We start from the raw sequence: 18,461 nt of genomic DNA, 5'->3' as shown, positions 1-18,461 counted from the left end.
TTCATCAATGACAGGAATGGGAAATTTATCTTCAATAGTGAGTTTGTTGAGCTCTCTATAATACGGACACATGTGTCGTGACCCATCCTTCTTGTGCATCAATAATACTAGAGCAGAGAAAGAACTTTGACCAGGTTGAACTATACCAGCCTCTAGCATTTCTACAACCATACGTTCAATTTCATTCTTTTGGGCATAGGGATATCTGTAAAGCCCGATGTTTGGAGGAACACTTCCTGGAATCAAATGAATAGAATGATCATGATCATGAATAGGTGGGAGGCCTTTGGGAGTCTCAAATACCTTGGAATGATTGTCCAAGACATTTTGGAGATCTGGAGAAATAAATGATTTCGATGTCAGAACCTCTAGTGAACATAGTTATGCAATTACGCCTCATTTTTATTTCTTTAGAAACTTTGTCATTCAGTTAGAGTTGATTATCTTTCCCTATTTCCTTGTGATACCCATTAATTCAACTTCCTTTCCGTCCAAAGAAAATTTCATGAAAAGTTCTTGAAAATTAAAAGCTATTGTACCTAAGGATTGTAGCCATTGGACTCCTAGTACAACATGAACACCACCCATTGGAATGGAAAGCATTGGGTCATTCAATACATATTCTCCCATGGATAGCTTGATATTATGGAACTTTCCAGAGCAATTTATGGTTCCTCCACTTGCAACCATCACTTGACACTCTGGTGTTGGATATAGGAAGAAATTCAATTCCTTGGCTATCTTACAATGAACAAAATTATGGGTACTGCCCGAATCAATCAACACTGTTACCTTTTTCTTCTTGATATGTCCTTCTAGATTGATAGTTTGAGGAGTGGTAATTCCGGCCAATGCATTAAAAGATATGGTCGGATTCATTTCTTCTTTCTCGATGTGATCTTTCACTTCTTGAACCTTTTCCTTCTTGATATTTCCTTCTATCTTGAGAGTTTGAGGAGTGGTAACTCTTGCCAATTCTTTACAAGATATGGTCGAATTCATTTCTTGTTTCTCTAGGGTTGGTTCCTGGTGTATATCCTCTTCTTTTGATGTTTCTTTATCCTTTTCTTCCTCCTCTTCACAATCTATGTAAAATAATTTCTTCTCAGCACACTTATGACCTTTAGTGTATTTGCTATCACAAATGTAACAAAGCCTTTTTTCTCTTTTTCCTTCCAATTGTTGTGGTGTAAACCTTGTAGGTTGTAGAAGGCTAGGAGCAAAAACACTTCCATATTTATAGTTCTGAGTGGTGGGATTCCTTGTTTCCATAATTCCGCTTTCAATTTTTCTTTCCAACATGAATTCCTTCTCCAATGAATCAAGTTCCCAAAGACGAACGTCATGTTGAATGTTATCCTTTAAAGTCCCTATCAAGACATCAATCCTTTGTTTCTCTGGAATATCATTTACCCTTATATTCAATTTTTGAAAGTCCTCAATGTTCTCTGCCAATGAACCCTTTTGTTTGAGATTTATCAATTGGCTAAAGAAGGTGTTTCTCTTTGTATCCTCATAATGTGCTATCATTTCCTCCGTGAAAATTGATCACGTGACAAGTGGTTTATGAGAACAAAGCCCTTCATACCATAAAAATTGATTCGGTTCTAAATATAAAGATGCAATATGTACCTTTTGTAACAGTTTCACCTCATGTAGATCAAAATATTTCTCCATCTGTAGTATCCAATTTACCAGATCCTTGCCATCAAACTTCCTCATATCGTCTTTTCTTGATTTTAGGAGCTCTATCTTGAAACTACTATAACTATGTAATTTCAGATCTCCCAGTTCTCAAATTGCGACCTACAATAGCCCTCTGCGTCCTCTTTCCAATGCCACCAGTCTTATTGAAATTGGATTCTCCAAGAGAGAGTTATGCACAATCTCCCAAGATGACCTGATTATATACCTTTTCAGAAGAGTGAACTTGTACGAAGTGCCACGTGTCACTGTTTCGACCTTCGGATCTGAAAACGATACATAGAAAACTAAAGTCCGTCCTCTTTCTGTAACTTCTTACGAAATTTCAATTTGATGCTCAGAGAGACAGTTATGATGATTTTCCCCAGGTCACATGTTTGGGATGTAATTTGGGAGCCTGCAGAAACCCTAAATGTCTTGGACTGTATCTCCAAAAATATAGCAAAACAAGATCTAAAATTCGGGCCCAAGCTGCCCCACAATTTCTGCTCAAATGGGTTTTAATTTCAGAGTCTTAACCTTCGTAGAAAAAAAATTATAGAGAAACTTCCACGATGACTTGTTTTAGATTGAATTTTGGAGCTTGCAAAAACCCTAACTTCCTCAGATCAAATCTCTGAAAATATAGCGAGACAATATTTGAACTTCGTACCGGAGGTTCAGAAGGATTTCTTCTCAAATGGGTTTTTTGTTTGTCTTCTGAAACGTCGCAGAAAAATAGTTATAGCGAACATTCCACGATGCCTTGTTTGGAGCAGCAAAACCCTAGAATCCAAAGCTCTGATACCAAATGTTATGAAACTAGCTCACAAAAAGATAGAAAAGATAGATTAATGACTTAGAGATCAATCTCTTCAAGGGGGCAACCTCCTTTACATTACACAAATGAACAATTCTTGGATGATACAAATGACAAGACCTCTTTTCTATATATCGGAGTCTAAGGGGTCATAATATAATCAGAGCTCGCATAACAATAATAATGTAAGGGAACAATAATAATATTAGTGGGCTTCTACGGGGCACAATAATAACAATATGGGGACTACATGGGAACAAAAATATAATAAGGGGGTTGCATTAATAACAATAAGGGGTTACACTAGTAGTATAGGGACCTAACAAGTCTTCGATGGAACTCTAGCCAACTTTCCATCATTTATCGTTTAAATCGGCCCTCGACCGAAGTCTATGCCGCTGTCAAACTGTCATAAAACACGATGCACTGCGACCACAATCAACCTTTTCACCCAGCTTCTCATGCTAGTTGTGCCTCCAAGTACCTAATTCGTTCATCTCGGCCCTAATCCTGATGTGCCTCTACCGTTGCTAAACTTCAACACTTCAAATAAGCTTGCTCCTCCCCAAACCAATCTCTGATACCATCTATCATGGCCCCACGTTGTGGCAACTCAAGTCCACTGTGGGCATTGTACAACATAGACACAATTTCACCTTTTCAAAACTACTCTTACCCGAACTACACCTACTTCCAACACTTAATCAATTTTTCTGTTAAGTGTTCACTTCTTTATTTATGCAACGGAAATTATTTCTTTCAATCTAACTTACTTCAATTATTAAATTATGCGATAACATTTATTCTAATATAAACATAACAACAACACAATATTGCAATATTGCAAACTTTGAACAATGAAAACTACTTATGGTGGGAGGGGGAAAGTCCCCAAGTAGTTCTCCACAACGTTTTATTAACTGTTACAAATAGAATACAACAGTAAATTTACAGTGTTTAAAGGTGTGGCAATTTCTTGCCCTAGGCCAACAACTCGTCCACCCAAGTCTGTCAAGCCATGTGGCCCTTGCCTACGTTCTGCCCAATTCTGCCTGCACACTTTTCCCAAGTCTGTCAAGTCATGCAACTGTTTCCTGCATTCTTCCCAAGTCTGCCTACATGCTCTACCCAAGTCTGTCAATGCGTGCAGCCCTTGCCTACGTTCTACGCAACTCTGCCTGCAGGTTGACCTACCAAGAAACCTCAATATTTTCACACAAATCAGATTTCTGCAATCCTGCCCAGTCGTGTTGGCTTGCTGGGTGAGCCCCACATTTCTTGCGGCCACTCTACTCTGTCCTCCTACACTTAGTGTGTCTTCTTGGTGTTTTGTGATATTGTGGTTTGCTTTGTTCTGCAATGTTATTGGTCAAACTTCTCTGCCCGCATGCCTTCCACTCTTACTTATACACGTTCAACCAAAGTTAATTATGTGGGTCAGCACCTCTTCCTCCATGGAGCCAACCTTTCAAGTTTTGTGGACGCCCCTTCATGGTTGGGTGTGCCCCTGGGTCGACTTGCCCATGTGTGGGTGGGCACCCCTTGCTGAGCAGGCCCCCTACCTTGGTGCTCTACCTTGTCGTGCTACCCATGCTATGCCCTATTGGTCATTGTCTTCTCCGCTATGTCATGTCACACACTGCCCCTCATTCACCTGTCGCACTCTTCGTCCGTTGCTATCATTCGCTCGCCTTGCCCATCACTGTCACTCACATTTCTTATCTGTTATGTCATGATGCCTGGGTGCCCCACCTTGGTGCGGGTGTGCCCATGGACACTGGTCCACAAAATTATTTTTCCGCTATAAGTTTGCGATGTGTGCGCTCCTTGCCTAAGTTGTGTGGGTGCCCTCCGCTCTAGCATGTTCGCGCCTCTCAACTCGCCCTACAATGCACGCTCCTTGCCAAGTCACCATCAAGTGGCCCTCGTCGTGTAGGTGGGTGCCCTGCCTTCGTGCGGGCACGCTCATCGTGCGCTCTTGTCCACTCGATCCAACTTTGGTGTTTCGACTCTCCAAGTGTTCGTGGGTGGTCAGAGACACTCGTTGGTCTGGTAAAATACATAGGTGTTCACAGCAACGAAAGATTGATGATGGCGCAGTAAAAGGTGAAACACACAGCAGTGTGTAAAAAGATAGAACCAGGTGATGTAATTTCTGGAATAGCAAAAACCATGTGTGGTTTTGCACAAGCAGTGCATAAAGAAAATGGTGAAGCCTAAGTTGTTTTTACACCAGTGAATGTAAATTTTGTTTTACAGCAGTAAGCTCATGTAAACTTTTGTTACAGCAGTAAGTTGTTTTTCACAGCAGTGAATATGAAAATGATTTTACAGTGGTAAATCTTTGTATCAGGTTTTAATGAATAGAAAGTTTTTTTTGTGGTGAAATACTCTGTCTCTCAGTGAAATTTCTTTTAAGTCTTCTGTGTGCACAAAAGATCTTGGAGCAAAAGAAACAGAGCATTGTCTCTGTGTGTTTGTTTATTTGGTTTTTGGTATTTTCCCCATTAAAAAATTTCCAACAGTGGTATCAGAGCTGGCTTAGGCTCTTTAAAGAAGTTAAAGAAGCTGAAGGGAGAAGGTTGTTGCTGCAGCAAAACTTCTCAGGCAGACAGAAGACTCATACAACAAAGGGTTCAGGTATTTCTCAAAGATTTTTCTTTGTGTTGCTGCTGAAAGAGACAGTCAGTTTTTTTTAAATACACAGTCAAGGAATGGCCAGCACAAGCACTGGTATGGGTATGTTTAATACCCAGCTCCCACAGTTTAATGGGAAGAATTATGACTACTGGTCTATAACTATGAGAGCCTTGTTTGCTTCTCAAGATTTATGGGAAATAGTTGAAGATGGTTTTGAAGAACCAGCAAATGAAACTGAGTTCAATGCATTAACTCAGGGAGAGAGAGATCTCCTGAAGAGCAATAGGAAGAAGGATGCAAAGGCCATTTTATTGTTGCATCTAGCAGTAGACCAGAGTATATTTCCAAGGATAGCAGCAGCTAAAACATCACACAATGCATGGGAAACCCTCAAGACAGCCTATCAAGGCATGGAGAGAGTGAAGACAGCAAAACTACAATTGCTGAGAAAGGACTTTGAGAATCTGTGCATGAAGGAGTCAGACAACATTGAATCATTCTTCACTCATGTGATTGGAGTAATCACACAAATGAGAACTCATGGAGAAACCATTGAAGACAGAAGAATTGTGGAGAAAATACTGAGGGTCTTACCCTCAAGGTTTGATGCCATAGTCACCACCATTGAAGAGACAAAGGATCTCTCAAGCTATTCAGTTGATGATCTACATGCATCACTGATAACACATGAGCAGATGTTGAGTAGGAATGAAAACTCATCTCTTGAGCAAGCCTTTAAGACCCAGATGTCCTTTGGAAGAGGCAGAGGTCAAGGCAGAGGAAACAAAAGAGGAAGAGGCAGAAGCCAGAATAGAGGTGGAAGGAACAACTCATCAAATGCACAAGGAAGAGGCAACAATCCAAATCAGAACCAAGGCCAAGGCAGCAGCCAACAAGGAGGACAACATCATGCTCAAGGACAAAGGTATGATAAATCTAATGTTCAATGCTATTATTGCAAAAAGTATGGACATTATGCTAGTGATTGTAGAAAGAAACAGCATGATATGAACAGCAGACAAAATGCAAATGTTACAAGAGAAAACAGCAGTCAAGAAAATGTCCTGTTAGCTTGTAACATGGCTGAAACACATAGTGAGGACATATGGTTTTTAGACTCAGGTTGCAGCAACCATATGACCGGAAACATAGCCTTCTTTTCTGCCCTAGATAAAAATGTGAAATCAGAAGTCACACTAGGAACTGATAGTAAGGTGTCTGTTATGGGAAGAGGAGAAATAAAAATACTTTCAAAGCAAGGAGAAAGGAAAACCATAGCAGATGTATACTATGTCCCCGGAATGAGATGTAATCTCTTGAGTATTGGACAGCTTGTCCATAAGGGCTACAATGTTTTCTTTAAAAATGATGTGTGCACCATCATGGATATACCACCCAGCAAAAGATGCATTGCTGAAGTGAAGATGACAAGGAATAGGATGTTCCCTCTCAGGATCCGGGCAGACATGAAAAACAAAGGTGAAATTGCAGCAGTCACCCAAGAGGCCTTCCAAAGCGTGCCAAAGGATGAGAACTGGTTATGGCACTTGAGATTCGGGCATCTAAATTTTGGAGGTCTAAACTTATTGAGCAGAAAAGGAATGGTAAAGGGATTACCATTGATAGAGAAGCCGGACAGCCTTTGTGAAGGTTGTATATTGGGCAAACAACACAGAGAAAGTTTTCCATCAGGGAAAAGCATAAGGGCAAAGACACCCTTAGAGATTATCCACTCAGATTTGTGTGGACCAATGCAAGCTCCATCATTAGCTGGCAGCCTATATTTCTTGACATTCATTGATGATTTTACAAGAAAGACTTGGATATATTTCCTCAAGAACAAAAGTGAAGTCTTTGAGAAATTCCAAAATTTCAAAGCACTTGTGGAGAACCAAAGCGGGCTGCACATAAAAGTATTGAGAACTGATAGAGGAGGTGAGTATATCTCAAATGAATTCCTAAAGTTTTGTAGAGAAAATGGAATACATAAACAGTTTACAACTAGGTACACCCCACAGCAAAATGGAGTTGCTGAAAGGAAGAACAAGACCATCATGGATATGGCGAGGAGCATGTTGAAGGCAAAGCATTTGCCAAATGATTATTGGGCTGAAGCTGTAAATTGTGCAGTGTATATTTTGAACAGGTGTCCTACAAAAGCAGTGATGAACAAAGTGCCGGAAGAGGCATGGAGTGGGAGAAAGCAAGGAGTCACCCACATGAGAGTTTTTGGGTGTGTGGCCTATGCACACATACCAGATCAGCTAAGGAGGAAGTTGGACAGCAAAGGGGAGAAATGCATCTTCATTGGATACAGTGAGGAATCCAAAGCCTACAGGCTATACATTCCATCTACCAAGAAGTTCTTTGTAAGCAGAGATGTTCAATTCATAGAAGAGGAAGCTTGGGATGGAAGCATAGAGAAGACAGTTAATGTTAAACACTGTTTGTCTCATGATGAAGATGAAGAGGAGGTGGCTGAAATGAATCCCCAAACAGCAGCACCAACACAAGGACAGCAAGGAACACCATTGAGGATCAATGAGAGTGCTTCTCCAAGCACACCACAAGGAGGAAATTCAAGTGCATCTTCAAGCACTTGCACACCAAGTGAACGAGGTAAGAAGTTTAGAAATCTAAGTGAAATTTATGAAGAAGGAATGAATTCCTTATTTGCCTTGTATTGTCATGTTGATGATCCTATTCATTTCGAAGAAGCAATCAAAGATAGGAAATGGATAGAAGCTATGGATGAGGAGATGAACGCCATAGAGAGAAACAAAACATGGGATTTGGTTGAGTTACCAAAAGGCAAAGAAGTCATTGGAGTGAAATGGGTCTACAAGACCAAAAGCAATGCTGAAGGCAAGATTGAAAGGCATAAAGCAAGGCTGGTTGTTAAAGGCTACAAGCAGCAGTATGGAAGAGATTATGAGGAGACTTTCGCCCCGGTTGCAAGAATGGAAACAGTGAGAGCAGTGCTGTCCATAGCAGCTCAAAATAAATGGAAAGTCTACCAAATGGACGTGAAATCAGCATTCCTAAATGGAGTGTTAAAAGAAGAGGTTTATGTTGAACAGCCTCTCGGCTATGAGAAGAAAGGTGAAGAGCACAAAGTGTGCAAATTGAAGAAAGCTCTTTATGGGCTGAAGCAAGCGCCAAGAGCATGGTACAGCAGGATAGATTCATATCTATTGGATAATGAATTTGACAAATGTGAAGGAGAACCCACAGTCTACATCAAAGAAAAGGATGGTAAGATTTTAATTGTTGTCTTATATGTTGATGATGTTATTTTCACAGGTAATGATGATCAGCTCATTAAGAATTTTAAATCAGTCATGAAGGATGAATTTGAAATGACTGACATGGGTTTCTTGAGATACTTCTTAGGCATAGAAGTAGATCAAAATGAAAAAGGAATTTTTATATCTCAAGCAAGATATGTAAATCAAATTTTGAGCAGATTTAAGATGGAAGAATGCAAGGCAGCCATCACTCCCACAGTAATGGGATTAAAGCTCAGCAGAGAGGACAGCAGCAAGGATTTTGATCCTAGTTTGTACAAGAGTATTGTAGGCAGCCTCATGTACTTAACAGCTACTAGGCCTGATTTAATGTATGCTGTTAGTTTAATTTCCAGGTTCATGGAGAGGCCAAAGGAGGCACATTGGCAGGCAGCAAAGAGAATTTTGAGGTATGTCAAAGGCACCAAAATGTTTGGAATTTTATATCATGCCTCAGAACATTCAGATTTGGTTGGGTACACAGATAGCGATTGGGCTGGAAGTGTAGATGATCGGAAGAGCACTTCCGGTTATGTTTTTAATATGGGTTCAGGAGCCATTTCATGGGCTTCTAAGAAGCAGTCCATTGTAGCATTGTCTACAGCAGACGCTGAATATGTGGCAGCTACAGCAGCAGCATGTCAAGCAGTGTGGATGAGAAGAATGTTGAGAAGCTTAGGCCAAGAGCAGGCAAAAGCGACAGTGATCTTTTGTGACAATAGCTCAGCTATTGCACTGTCAAAGAATTCAGTGTTTCATAAGAGAACGAAACACATTGATACAAGGTTTCACTACATCAGAGAATTAGTGAACAATGGAGAAATTGTCCTAGAACATTGCAGGACTCAAGAGCAGGTAGCAGACATCTTGACAAAGCCACTTGATCAGAAGAGCTTTGAATTTTTGAGAAAGTGTCTCGGTATGACCGAATGCCCAGCTGTTGAAATTAAAGGGGAGTGTTGAAATCTAATTTCAACGCAGTCGTACGCTCCCCAAAACCGCCAGCAAAAACCACAAACCGGTTTAAAGATTTCTCGGACCGCCTACCTGCAGAGAATGGTTTTCGTACACAAGGGCCCGAGAAAATGTGGAGCTGACACGTGGTTCAGCCCTGACGTAACGCAACGTCATTTTCTCGGAGGATAAAGTTCAGCACTTGTTGGTCTTCCGATATTGCCCTCCACCGTCGGATGTGCTCCACCTTCTTCAACCGTTGATTGCCCGAAGCTGCTCCAAACCTGCATACGGCAAATATTAAATTCAATGCATTGCGTGGAGTAAAAGGTTTATGGTTGACCGCGGTAGGTGAGAGAGAGTCATTGAATTTAATGGTGCTACGTAGATTTAGGTGGGCCTTTTTATTATGGGTATGGGCACGTATAATATATGTCTTTTATATATATTTCTTATATACGGCATGTATTAAATGTGAAAACATATGTAATAAGTTTTTATGTTTTTGAGTGTGTTGACTTTTATTATGCATTGCACACGGGAGGTAAAATACATAGGTGTTCACAGCAACGAAAGATTGATGATGGCGCAGTAAAAGGTGAAACACACAGCAGTGTGTAAAAAGATAGAACCAGGTGATGTAATTTCTGGAATAGCAAAAACCATGTGTGGTTTTGCACAAGCAGTGCATAAAGAAAATGGTGAAGCCTAAGTTGTTTTTACACCAGTGAATGTAAATTTTGTTTTACAGCAGTAAGCTCATGTAAACTTTTGTTACAGCAGTAAGTTGTTTTTCACAGCAGTGAATATGAAAATGATTTTACAGTGGTAAATCTTTGTATCAGGTTTTAATGAATAGAAAGTTTTTTTTGTGGTGAAATACTCTGTCTCTCAGTGAAATTTCTTTTAAGTCTTCTGTGTGCACAAAAGATCTTGGAGCAAAAGAAACAGAGCATTGTCTCTGTGTGTTTGTTTATTTGGTTTTTGGTATTTTCCCCATTAAAAAATTTCCAACAGGTCTTGGTGCCGACTCGAGGCCATGACAATTGGTTACCCATGCAGTGTGGTGAATGATTTTTTTGTTTATATGGACATCAACATTTTGGTAATGTTTGTATGATAGGGGTATGCTCAAAATCCGAGGTTGGATCAAACATAGACATTGTTGATGGGGAGGTTTTTCAATTCACAAATGATCATATGTTGCAAAGAAGAACATATTGATGGAGACCTTAAATGATGGAATTAAGACAATTTAGACATTCAAGAGAATACATCTCTCCATTAAGGGGGGTGTTAGAGTTAAAAAGAAAAACATATTGTTCCAATGTATTAGTGTTCCAATGCATTCATCTAGAGAGTTATATTTCCAAAATGTGTGAAGTTTAAACTCACTTAGTTCTGCATTAGGTTGTTATGGTTATCTCTTGTGCCTATCCCATTACATATTAAGATAGTATTGTGTGTTTGATTAATGAATCAGATCTAAATATATGTGTATAAGATGTGCATGTAAAAATGTTCTTGTTTTGGTTCTTGTTTTGACCCACCCTCAAATCTAGATCACTCCTTGTAACGTCCCACACAGAGAGCCACAATAGCCTTGTTAGTGAGACCCATGTGACCAAACACATCCCTAAAATGATCAACCCCTTAGTGGCATGAGGCAAATGGCCCTCTTCTAATTTCAATGGCCACAAGACGAGAGAGATATAGAAATCAGCATATGAAATGGTAGGAACTGTTCCTTGATAGGTTCCAGCAGCCTGATGGCAATATGTAGACCATTGTTGGCGTTGTGTGCAAGCTCCTCTAGGTTTTCGATGACTCCGAAAGCGCCTCACATCTTGCTCTTCACACCATAAGTTCTAGTCGACTGTCGTGGGAGAGGTAGCATGAGGGCCTCTCTGCCATTGCTATCAATCACAAAGACGAGACCTTGAGTATTTTGGAGCTAGTGTCTCCATGGTGGACATGTCTTGTCCTGCCCCCCAACACCCCACATAGTGTGTACTATGCATTCGCGCTAGAGCTGTGTCCTTCCGGCAGTTTCGTATGACGAACTCGAACTCACACAGAATTTGTACACAATTTGCACATGGCATCAGGGCAGATTCGTATGAGCGACCCCAATTCACACAGTATTTGTGCACGGCTGCAGGGCATCACTGGCAGACAAAATAATATGCACATCGCAGGGCTATATAATTTGGATCATTACTTTACTGGCAAATCCAAATTTTGCATGTTTTATATATAGTTGAGTTTGTTGCTTTAGCCGCTTCAGGGAATTATTGGTACACAAATAAGATACACATCATATCAATATATTAAATGCGATATAGGTCGCAATATACACCACTATCCCTTGTGTCAACATAAACACTAAATACATAAATTTGTGTCTACAGTTAGTTACAAATATGCTTGTGATCAAGTGTGAATCATTTTATAAAAATTCCTGGTTCTGATCCACAGGAAGAAGGACGCCATTGCTGCTGACATACAGGCCGCTGACAAGATGAGGAAGGTGAGATTGAAGCATTTGTTGCCCTTACATTTCCCCTGCAGATCTTGCCTCTCGGCCTCTGCGTCATATAAATATCCAGCCACCCACACAGAAAGCACATACGATACAAGAGGATTCCCCACTAGCACAACGTTGTAGAGAGTCCCAAAATGGCGAAGATCAAAGAGCTCGGAAACTGTAGTGGGATTCAAACACCAGTTTGCTCCAACTGAAAGCCCTATAACAATGGATGCCACGTACAGACTCCCAGAGAAAGGAAAGGCTACTACTACATATCCACACGATAGAACCAATGCAGCTATCGCTGTCACCAATGGCCTTGCTATTCTAAATCGGTGGAGTAAATAATCAGAAAACACACCCCCGCCGAAGCGCCCTATGAATTGCCATATCGATATGAGGCTGACGAATATGCTTACGTCGCCTTCCAGATAACCAAGGGCAGTTGCTACCTGGTTCATATTGTTCAATGCCACAAATCCAGACCCTAAAGCTATAGCAGAAGTAAATAACACCAACATGAAATTAAGACTGCACAACGCACCTGAAAGCGATTTATCATTTGCATCTGTAGACATAAGAGATTAATAACAATATGTCAGGTTCGCTAAATTCAACCAGAAAATTCAGAAATTTTATTTTTAGCCTGACTTGGCATGTAACATTTTCTACTAGAGAATGTGGATTGTACAGACAATGTGGTCAGACATCTCCAAATCAGAAAAAACACTTTTATTAATTATATAAAAAAGACATATAATACTGAAATTAAGACATGATTTTGTATTGTTTGTATTTTAATAGGTATATTAATAGTGCATGATTATCATATGGTTAGATATCATTTTTTTATGAGAGGTAGTGATCACTGACTAATTTCTCATGATAGTTAGATATCATTTTTGGGATTAAGTAAGTCATTCATCTATGACCATTTTCATGAAAGGTAGTTGTAAGTGACTAATTTCTCATGCTTTTGCTCACAGGGGTGAAGAAGTGGGATTGAAACTAGTCTCATGATTTTGCACACAGGGGTGAAAAAGTGGGATTGAAACTAGTTTCATGATTTTCTCACAAGGGTGAAGAAGTGGGATTGAAACTAGTCTCATGATTTTGCTCACAAAGGTGAAGAAGTGGGATTGAAACTAGTGAAATGAATCACACACAGAAGAAGAAATGGGATTGAAACTAGTGAATGATTTTGCTCACAGAGGTGAAGAAGTGGGATTGAAACTAGTGAAATGAATCACACACAAAAGAAGTGGGATTGAAATTTGTATTTTAATAGGTATACTAATTGAAACTAGTGAAATGAATCACACACAAAAGAAGTGGGATTGAAATTTGTATTTTAATAGGTATACTAATAGTGCATGATTATCATATAGTTAGATATCATTTTCTCATGATTTTGCTGGCAAGGGTGAAGAAGTGGGATTGAAACTAGTGAAATGAATCACAGAGCGTCAATCATCACTTTTCCCGGGGTTGCACCAGCTAAACAAGACTTTCCGGGAGGTCACCCATCCCAGCTCGTCCTTGGCTCAAGCGCTCTTAACTGTGGAGTTTTCCCCACAATCAAGCCCACTTAGCTTGCTACCCCATTTGCAAAACCTTAGCAAATATTGTGCCTCATGAACCATTCAAATGGAGTTCAATATAATTTAGATTTTGTAAAATTCAATACGAAAAAAATTCAAGATTATATATCTAAAACATACTATCCAACATACCATCCTCTGTCATATTTTAATTATTTTCAAAATTATATATCTTAGATATCATTTTGGGATTCAACTCCATTAAGTAAGTCATTCACGTATGATCATTTCCATCAGAGGTAATCATAAATGACTAATTTCTCATAATTTTTGAATAGTTCACTAAAACTTATCAATCCTTTGTCATGAATTTATATATATTATCAATAAAACTTACCATCCTCTATCATAAATTTATTGTTTTTACAATTACAAATTTACTACTTTCTACCCCATTTAAAAATTGAATTTACTGTTTTTTACAACTACCAATTTATTGTTTTTATAATATTTTTTAAAATAAAATTTACTGTTTATATTTTTAATATTAAATATTATGTTAACAAAAATTTAATATTAAATATTATGTTAACAAAAATTTAATACTCAATTGAAATCATCGAATTCTTAAGCGAGCCTAATTTTTTTTTGGGAACAAATATGGCCTAACCGGGATATCTTAATGATGTATATCTATCTTAATTTCGGGATCAAGGGAGAGGTCTTTAATTTTAAATTTATGAAAACTATAAAGTATTTTTTTATTATTCGTACATAGTAATAATATTGAAGTAATTTTTAAGTTTAGGAGTTGGAGAGAATATTAGTAACAGATTGTGTTTTTAAGGTTTTTTTTTTTTAATTCTAAATTAAATTCTAAATTAGGTAGGTAAAAATTTAATTATGTTAAGAGTTAATGTGATTTATATCATAATTTTGAGATTTAAACTTCTCTGGATTATAGTTACTCAAACCACATGATAAATGTAGACTTACATGTTCCGGACTTAAACCAAAAATAAAATTAAATTAAATATCTCTAAATAAAAACTATTCAGGCCGCATATTAAAAATATCAATCTAAACTCACATAACCTATAAGACAAAACAAAAAAGTCCAGTCGAATTTTCATAGTCAAATTAAAAACCTGAAAAGAAAAATACTAGTTTATAACCTTATGAAATAAGGTTATTAATAAATAAAATATCTTACATAAAAAAACTAATTTTAACATAAAACCTTAAAATGGGCATGCCGTCACTAAAAATAAAATATGTTACATATAAAAGAAATTCACAATTGATTTTTAACGAACAACCTTGTATATATTTTCAACATAGATAGTGAATCAATTAAGTGTAAATCTATATGTTAATTAGTATATGGAAAATTTGAAATATGAAATTATTTTATTTCAAAATATTGTTATTTTTAAAGTAAATAATTATAAATATTTTTCAAAGAAAATATATTTATTTAAAAATATTAAGTATATGTTTTTCTAGTTTAATATAGATAATAATCAAGTGCTTTGTTAATGTACTTTGTGATGTTAAGTCATATGTTCAATTTTATGCTTAGATTCGGTGATATATTGGATATGTTGAAGATGTAACTATGATTTATCATACACGTCAACTATGATTTATCATATTATTTTTTTAAGTTTGAAAAATAATATATAATAATTAAATAAAGCCATATGTTATAAATTAATTAAGTATAGGTTAATGAGATGTGATTTTATATTTTTTATAATATATAATATATAAATATCGTAATATTATACCTGGTAGATTAATTAATTTGCAGAAAGTTTAGTTTTAATTAAACTATTAATTTAAATTTTATAAAAAAAAAAAGTTAAAAATAATATATATATATATATATATAAAAGCTTTACATGGTTTTGGATTCCTTGTGAATAGATGTATGGTTAAAGAAATTTTCAAATCCCTATTGGTGGTCCCCTTACTCAACCTCCTAACATATTGAGAAAAACAAATAAACAAAACAAAAAAAAGCATATATTTAAAATGAGAATTGATTGAGAAAGAAATTATACAATATATAATTTCTAGTTTATATTCCGTATATTATTATTATAATTTTTTTAAATTTATAAGATAATACATAATAATTAAATAAAAACAATATATCATAAATTCATAATTTAAATTAATTTATTTGTATTGTTAAGTTTTTATTAAGATATTGGTTTAAATTTAATAAGAAAAAGTTGCAAATAGAGCTATTTATATATAATAAAAATTATAACTATATTAAAAAAATTTCAAAAAACCTTAATCCAAATTTTCATATATATAGATATATATAATTTTATTTTTTTAAATAAAATTGAAATTTATTAGAATTATAAATTTTAATTATGAAATCTGCGCTAAATTTATTTAAGCAGTCAAAAAAAAATCCAAAAAACCATAAGTTCACTTAAAAACAGAACACATGAAAAATTGAACTCTGCCAGAATACTCAACATGTAAAGTAATTGAATCCAAATTAAACTAAGCCCAATTAACCATTAGCTTATAAAGACTACGCACCGTTAAGATCAACCGGCTGCCCGGGCTGGCCTATGTCACTTTCGCCTTTGCATTCTCCCTGAGACCCATCGATGATAAGCGCCTCATCTACTGAAGACCTCATTAACATCTTTCTCGCTGTTAATTTCCAAGCAATCCACAATGGCGATACCAGAATCAAAATTTGTGCAGTGCATTGGACTCGATTCACCAGCGAGTCATCCTGTCTCCAAAACGCACACCCCATCAAAAATATTGCTAACACAACAACTGGTGCTGAAGTGGAAAGGAGCTTCACTGTAGTCCATTTCTTTGAATTCTTATCACAATCTTTCTGTTCAGCAACCTCTTCATGACCCAAATTCTCTACTTCTTCTTCTTCCTTGGAATCTGGGAGTGCACTATATAATTGGCTCTCATCATATTCAAGCCCTGTATCAAAAGAATACTTGCGAACAAAAGGCATAAGAAGAAATGTAACGACAGAAGGAAGCCACGCCACCATTAAAAGAAACGAAGAACTATCTGTGCGTTGGGCTGATGGGATGACATGCCAGAATCTTGAAAGTATGGCACTGCTTAACCCCAAACAGCCTTTCAATAATCCCAACACAATTCCTCTGTCGGCAGGGAAATTGCTGACGCAAGTCACAATAGATGCTGTATTGTAGTATGTTTGACTGTTTACTGCAAAGCAGATGACTAAACAAATTTCCCACAGGGCAGGCGTTGGCAATTTCTGAGTGAGGAAGAGCCATAGAAGCATGTATCCGATCACATTCTGCAGACATCCGACCAGCAGAACCAGCCATGGAGGAAATCTATCATACAGAACTCCAGAAAGAATACCCACACATTCTCCTATGTCTTTGGACACCGAGATGGTGCCCAGCTGCTGCTGATTATATCCAAAACGAGTTTTAATGGTTTCAGAATAGATGCTGAAACTGTATGCCGCACCTGCACAGCATTCGATCCAAATACTGGCCACCAGAACTGTCCATCTATTCTCCACTAAACCACCCCTTACTCCTAATTTCCCCATTAATGTTCGCCTTCGTTTCAGCTAGACACTGCTATGCGGTTCCTCGGAATTATTGTGAGAGGAAGAGCTTTTTCTACTGTGAGAGGAAGAGTTTTTCCCCTTGTCTTATGTGTAAAATGCATTGATGGTTGTAGCGGAGGTAGTACAAAATAACGAAGATTCCTACCCCCTTCGCAAATGTCTCCGTGTAACGCCGGTCTCTGTGAAGCGACTTTATGAGTTTCTCTCGATCACTCAATCCTAGTGCTGGGTGGGCCTTCCACTGCCATCGACATCGACAGCAGGTGAAGCACCGGTTATATATTAAGAATATATAAAGTTAATCAACTCTATATATATATAAAGGGTTGATTAACTTTTTCTTACCTAACCAGAATTATGTTTTTATCTTTAATTCTTTATCTTTATTATCTTTATTAGTGGTAAGAAGAAAATGAATATTGTGAAGGTAAAAATAATTCTCACGGGAGTGAAACAGGGTTTTGGTCTATCCCGAAAACACACGCTCTCGGAAGTTTTGGTCTATCCCGAAAACACACACCCTCGGAAATAAGAGTATGTCAGTTGTGTGACACTAAGAGAAATGAAGATCAAAAACACTTTACACTTTCTCTTGGATTGTCCGGCCCTCACTCGCATTAATTCTAATCTCTAAAACATCTACCAGACTTCCAACTTTTTAACTTGTTCAATTAAGATAACTATAGTGATCTGAAAACTCTCCTCTAGCTTATGTTCTAGAAATAAACTTTGGAAAGTATCAACTAATTCTTTTTCTTAAGTCCAATAGACCTCACATTAATCATCATCATTACATATTAAATTTTGTTTGTTTATTTTACTATTAATATATCTACTGATTTTAATATTATAGATTTTGTTTATTTATTATTATTAAACTCTATTTATTTTTTTGGGAAATTGGGTGCCACAATGTGCTATGAGAAATTTTTTATTTTTATTTATTTTTATATTTAAATTTTTTGTCTTTTTATATTAAAAATAAAAATAATTTTGTTACTTTATTTTTAATTTTATTTTAAAAGTTAAATTTTTATTTTTTTAAATATTATCTTTCCAAAAAAATCTCACTTAAAAACTACTCATTTTCAAATCTTGATATTTCAAAAAAATATTTAATTATTCTTTCTTTACTTACTTTCTCAATTTTTAAATATTTTATCCAACTAAATTTTCACCACATCATCACTTTAAATTTTTCACATATCAACTCTAATCATTTAAATTAACTAAATAAAATGATTAATGGTGGTTTAAAAAAATGCTTCTATGAGCTTAATATATATATATATATACCAACCTCGTTTGAGCCTTGGGTGGTTTTCGTTGGAATTTAAAGCTAGCCTAGGAAACCAGCGAAAACCACCCAAGGCTCAAACGAGGTTGGTACAAAGAT

The 18,461-nt window shown here is 36.9% G+C and overlaps 1 protein-coding gene and 1 pseudogene across 2 annotated transcripts; both read right to left on the bottom strand.

The window, feature by feature from the left end:
- Positions 1–11,550, bottom strand: part of LOC149174053 (L-ascorbate peroxidase 2, cytosolic pseudogene) — a 49,108-nt pseudogene extending 37,558 nt beyond the window's left edge.
- A 140-nt stretch (positions 11,551–11,690) lies between these two features.
- LOC149174052 (protein NUCLEAR FUSION DEFECTIVE 4-like) lies at positions 11,691–17,219 on the bottom strand. Of its 2 annotated transcripts, XM_089419157.1 has the most exons (3): positions 16,021–17,219; positions 12,459–12,482; positions 12,123–12,366 (listed from the first exon to the last, which is right to left on the bottom strand). In XM_089419157.1, the coding sequence occupies exons 1-3, from the start codon at positions 17,042–17,044 to the stop codon at positions 12,263–12,265; spliced, it is 1,152 nt and encodes a 383-aa protein (XP_089275283.1). In that variant the 5' UTR covers positions 17,045–17,219; the 3' UTR covers positions 12,123–12,262. The 2 variants fall into 2 exon arrangements, with proteins under 2 accessions (XP_089275282.1, XP_089275283.1); XM_089419156.1 differs by having other exon boundaries at positions 11,691–12,482; positions 16,021–17,216.
- Positions 17,220–18,461: the final 1,242 nt, after the last annotated feature.

The sequence above is a fragment of the Pinus tabuliformis genome, chromosome 4_1 (genome assembly GCF_031772625.1).
Source record: "Pinus tabuliformis cultivar Carrire ecotype Pingquan chromosome 4_1, CPIR1, whole genome shotgun sequence".
Lineage (NCBI taxonomy): Eukaryota > Viridiplantae > Streptophyta > Pinopsida > Pinales > Pinaceae > Pinus > Pinus tabuliformis.
Note: the sequence above shows the minus strand (reverse complement) of the source record. Positions and strands in the feature narration are given on the sequence as shown.

Excerpts from the sequence above, each read along its gene's own strand:
- LOC149174052 (XM_089419156.1), bottom strand. The coding sequence starts at position 17,044 with ATGGGGAAATTAGGAGTAAGGGGTGGTTTAGTGGAGAATAGATGGACA. Across the intron at positions 12,483-16,020 it reads GCAGCCGGTTGATCTTAACG|ATGCAAATGATAAATCGCTT; the intron begins GTGCGTAGTCTT and ends TTATGTCTACAG.